The sequence below is a fragment of the Protobothrops mucrosquamatus genome, unplaced genomic scaffold (assembly GCF_001527695.2).
Source record: "Protobothrops mucrosquamatus isolate PMUCROS unplaced genomic scaffold, P.Mucros_1.0 scaffold400, whole genome shotgun sequence".
Classification (NCBI taxonomy): domain Eukaryota; kingdom Metazoa; phylum Chordata; class Lepidosauria; order Squamata; family Viperidae; genus Protobothrops; species Protobothrops mucrosquamatus.
The window spans coordinates 233,101-238,480 of NW_015386731.1; the positions used below are offsets into that span (position 1 = coordinate 233,101).

Below are 5,380 nucleotides of genomic sequence, written 5' to 3' on the forward strand. Positions count from 1 at the left end.
TTGGCATTATGGTTAATACATTTACTATTAAATGTCCTCAGGGGAAATTTACTGAAGAGAGAGCAATTAACAGCAACTAAGAGTAATTAGTGATGTATTTGAGCAAAACACTATACTTTATTCTATCTCAAAAGCTTGTGAGCTCTTCATGCTCACAGTTTGATATGGGAGAAGGTTTGGCCCTCCATGTAGTGCAGTACTCAAGAAGGAAATGTGTGATTGGGTATTTCTTGAACATCTTAACTCCATAAAGTATCCTCAATATTGCCTTACACGGTTTTGTCTTTGCTTTGCAATAAAAGTCATTACTCTGAATGCAGAACTTTTCTTCCTTATGTGAAAGGGCTGTTTCATTTTCTGGTGGATATCTAGAGGAGGAAGAAAAAAAAACAATATTTTTTTTATCAGAAAAGTACATATTATTGTAAGAAATTACCATAGTATTTAGAATTGATTGTTTGACCTAGAATTACAGGGATTTCTTGAAAGGCAGTCCTGAGAGAGAGAGAGAGAGAGAGAGAGAGAGAGAGAGAGAGAGAGAGAGAGAGAGAGAGAGAGAGACTTATTATGCAGCCCTATAAGCATACAGCCACAACCAATTTGCATGAATGGATTTGTAGATATGCTGCTATCTTAAAAACAAATACAGGCACACAAATGTGTTCACTGTGGAGTGAGGGAAGTGCTAATATGAAACATTTGGCATTGAAATATTTTGGCAAAAACTTTGTCTCTGATTTGTTTAAAACATTGCAATGCAGACACGAAGGGGCAAACATGGGTACTCATATTTGAATAAAATATATTTATTCTAAGAAACAGAACAATTAGAAACATAATTCAATCAGTTTTATTAAGGTCTCTGATCAAGTTCATAAATTTAACAGCCAGTACTAAGAACAATGCATCTTCAAATAAATCTAGTTACTATAACTATTAAAGGAAATACAAGTTGTTATTTAGTTAGCAATATTTCATAGGCCTTTTCAGTGCTTTTTGTGTAAAAAAAAAAGGTGCTGGAACTCACACATGTCATACAACCCACCTTGCCTACCCTACAAGGTTCCATCCCAAAAAGGTGCCGGAACTCCGTTCTGGGCGTTCTATGACAAAAAAAAGTCCTGGGCCTTTTTCAATTTTCCATTCTAGAGCTGAGGGAGAGTGAATAGCCCAAGTCATTCAGCTATCTTTGGTTCTTGAGGTAGGACTAAAATATGGTTTATCCCTCTCTAATCTTAACCCTTACACACCACTAGATGTTTAATATACATAATAAAAATCTACTGTAATATATTGTACATTATTATATAATAGAAACAATATAATATCTGTTGTGCCTTTTCATTATCTCCTTCTATTATATTGATATATTTCTATGTCTATTTCTGCCCCTATTTAAGGAAGACTAGTAGAAATATTGTTGGAGGAAAAAAAGGATCTGAATTACCTGTTTTAGTAATTCTAAAGCCAATAAAGTTCTAAATTTATTTCAATGTGCTGGCACAGTTTACAAAATGAGTCATACTCAAAAATCAGTTTGGTACACAAAAATAATAATGTATATTTAGTTATTTTATAAAGAATATCATAAATATAAAATGGCAATCACATCTTGAAATCTTTACAAGAAAAGAATGTAATCAAATGTTTTTATATCTGATTTTTTCCATGAATTTAAGAAACAGGTATGAAATACATTTCTTGAATGCATCTTTCACCTCTTTATTTCTCAGGATATATATAATAGGATTAAGCAGGGGAGTCAAAGTAGTATAAAAGAGAGAAAGAACTTTATGAAGTCCATTCAGTTTATTAGTGTTTGGTACCACATATATACTCATCAGTGAGCCATAAAAAATAGTAACTACCAAGAGATGAGAAGAACAGATAGAAAATGCCTTTTGTTTCCCTATAGTAGAAGGCATTCTCATTATTGCTACAATGATGAAAGTATAAGAGGTAAAGGTTAATATAGATGGTGGAAATGTAAATATAGAACATATAACATAAAAAAAGACTTTTAAAGCATAAGTGTCTCCACAAAATAATTCTATAATTGGGAAAGTATCACAGAAAAAATGATCAATTCTATTATTACAAAAAACTAACTTGGATATTATAACCAATGTAATGGTATTTGCTAGAAATCCACAAATCCAAGAGCAGGTGATGAGCCTGAGACATATTTTGCCATTCATCATAGTGACATAATGGAGAGGTTTGCATATAGCTAGATATCGATCATAGGACATTGCAGATAACAGATAACATTCCACACTTACAAAAGAACCAAACAAATAATGTTGCACAAAGCAAGCATTATATGAAATCTGTTTGCTTTTAGTAATAAAGCTAGAAAGCATTTGTGGTAAGATGCTTGAGCTGCTGCAGATCTCCAAGCATGAAATGTTCCCAAGGAAAAAGTACATCGGAGTATGGAGATGTTGATCATAGGTAACTAGCAAAATAGTTAGTAGGTTCCCAGCCATGGTCCCCATGTAAATGAGGAGGAATGCTAGGAAGAGAGGAATTTGTAGGCTTTTCTGGTTTCCAAATCCAAGCAGAACGAATTCATTGATATATGTCTTATTTTTTAATTCTGTATTTTCAGATAATTTCCCCTGTAATAAAAGAACCATGGCAAATCATAATATATTTGTCTTTAATTTCCAAATATGTGATCGTAAGAGAAATACAGCTGTAGAAACTTGACATTTATTTCCTCAAATGTTCTAATTCTGTGATTGATATATCTCTGAGTGGATGCCACTTTCAGAAGTCCATTCTGTGCCTGGGCAACAAAAAATCCGCTACTGGTTCTGCTGAACTGGTGCAAACTGGCTGAATCCTACCACTGGATACATCTATAAAATCTTTGCCAACTTCCCCTCTCTATGTCTTTCTCTTTTCCTTTTTACAAACTGATATTTAAAATGTGCATTCATGTGAATAAATAAAATTTGTATTCAACCAAATGCATATGAGTCAGAAAAGAAAGTCTAAATTATGTACCATGAAATTCCATCTAAATATCCATCTAATCCTTCCTTCCTTCCTTCCTTTCTTTCTTCCTTCCTTCCTTCCTTCCTTCCTTCGATATCAGCTTTATTTTCTATTCATGGAATTGGATTTTCAGGTATGGAATCATATCAAATGGATATTCATAAAAATGTGGAGGTTCTTTTTCTAAATATGAGACTCAGTAAGAAAATGTTATCAAACTCTTTTTATGATATGTTACTACTACTACTACTACTACTACTACTACTACTACTATTATTATTATTATTATTATTATTATTATTATTATTATTATTATTATTATTATTATTTAGTATCCTTATAAATTTACAGCCTGCCTTTTTGCTAAAAATGGAAAGAAATGCCAAATAGAAATTTGAAATTACAGCTCCTGTATGCTGTGGACACATTGGGTACAATTAAATACACCAGCAACATAAGTGTAGAATATGACAGGAAAAGAAATATTAGTTCTTCTGATGATGTGTAGTCTGAATGAATTGTCAAAATTCAATTATTATTCATCCTTATAATTGAAGTTTACTAATTTAAAGTATAATTAACCAATTGTCTTTTCAGCTCTTTTTATATTATTCACTTTTATTCCCTTTTTAAAATTATTCCCTTGAATCTTGAATTTTGAGATTTACAGATTATTGTTTCCATATTGTGCCTGGAATTTCATTAACAAAAAAATCTAGTAAAACTAATAGTAAAATATAATGTACCTTCATTGTGTAGTCATGATATATTTATAGAGGAAAATGCTTGATCCTAAATTTCAAGAACAAAAACAAACAATATTTTCCAATATTCAGTCACAGAATTTGTTTTGTCACATTGATTTTTCTAGATCAAACTAACAATCAGTTGTGATTGCTTCAGTTATTTATTTCATACACAACGTGCTTCAGTTAAAAACAAAGCAAAATAAATAAACTTCACCCATTTTGGATATTTGTAATCTAGGAATTATCATGTTGTCTAATGTCCAGTTATGGTATATTTCTTCAGAAGAAAAAGAGAAAATTTCATAATATTCTAAAATATAAGTATGAACAAGTATCTTTTAGATATAAGGTTCCCTCCATATATTATGCTCTAGTTCTTTGGTATCATGTTTAATAATTTTATTGTTACCTGCACTTTCTGTACCCAGGAGAAATTTAGTAGTGAGAGAGCAATTAGTAATAACTACTGTAAGTATAATTAGTAAGCTGTATGAACAAAAAAAGTGTTATTCTTTCTTGAAAAGTCTAAATATTTATGAATCCAGTAAGAGATATGTATCTCAGATTTTTATTTTCACATTTGATTTATAACTATATGTTTTTGTATGTGCTCTTATGAAACAACATTTTTTTAAAAAAAAACAACACCACCTTATTTATGGAGTGGAGTGAAGAAAGTGGTAAAATGTATATTGAAACATTGCAAAATGAATTCTGTTTCGGATTTGCTTGTTAATATTGCAGTACAAATACAAAATTGCAAGCCTACATTTATTATTGTTATGAATTGATATTTATGTTTAATTATATTAAATGTTATATTATATTAGTTATATTACATGTTATACATGTTATATTATATTACATCTATATAGCCAGTCATCTCATAAACATGTTTCTGGGCAGTGTACAGTAAAAATTAAGCAATTGAAAATAACCATTAAAAACATAAAATATACATGTGATAAAACATGGGAGACTGAGGTTTTTTGTTTAAAAATCATTCTCAATAATCCCATATTTTATGTATTTTATATACACATAGATAACAAAGCAATTAGAAGCATATATTTATTCAGGGTTATTATTATTATCAAAAAATTATTATTATCAAAAAATTATTATTATCAAAAAATTAAGAGAATGCAAACAGTAATATAATTTCGAAGAAAACTGGGTAACATAACTCTTAATAAGAATATGATGTCAACGCTGTAAACATTGGATGTTCCCACTTTGACAACTGATTAAAATTGCAGCCATTTTCTCTTTGCTTTTAACATGCTTTTTCTTCTATTTAGAAATGAGGTGCAGAAGGGGGTGGGATGAAAGCTTCAGCTCAGCTAGCCATAATGCTGCTTTGTGGGAACCCAAGGACAAGCTGATAACATTTTGGCAGGCTGAGGAGCTGGGGAGAAAGCCCGAGTTTTAGGCTAATTGGAGAATATGATTTATGACAGCTTATTGGGGGTGGGAACTGCACTTTGTTACTTTGTATCCAGGGGAAGAGAATTTAGTTTTGGAGTTCAACTATGTAGTGCCGATACTTTGTTTCCTGAATAAAATGTTCTTTAAGGAAGAATTTTTGCCTTGAAGTTCTTTTGATGGGTTTCATCTATTGGAACCAT

General features: G+C 30.9%; 1 protein-coding gene across 1 annotated transcript; it reads right to left on the bottom strand.

The window, feature by feature from the left end:
• Positions 1-1,640: 1,640 nt before the first annotated feature.
• On the bottom strand, positions 1,641-2,252 carry LOC114922571 (olfactory receptor 11H6-like). The gene has a single exon (XM_029284168.1). The coding sequence runs from the start codon at positions 2,250-2,252 to the stop codon at positions 1,641-1,643; it is 612 nt and encodes a 203-aa protein (XP_029140001.1).
• Between the last annotated feature and the right edge of the window lie 3,128 nt (positions 2,253-5,380).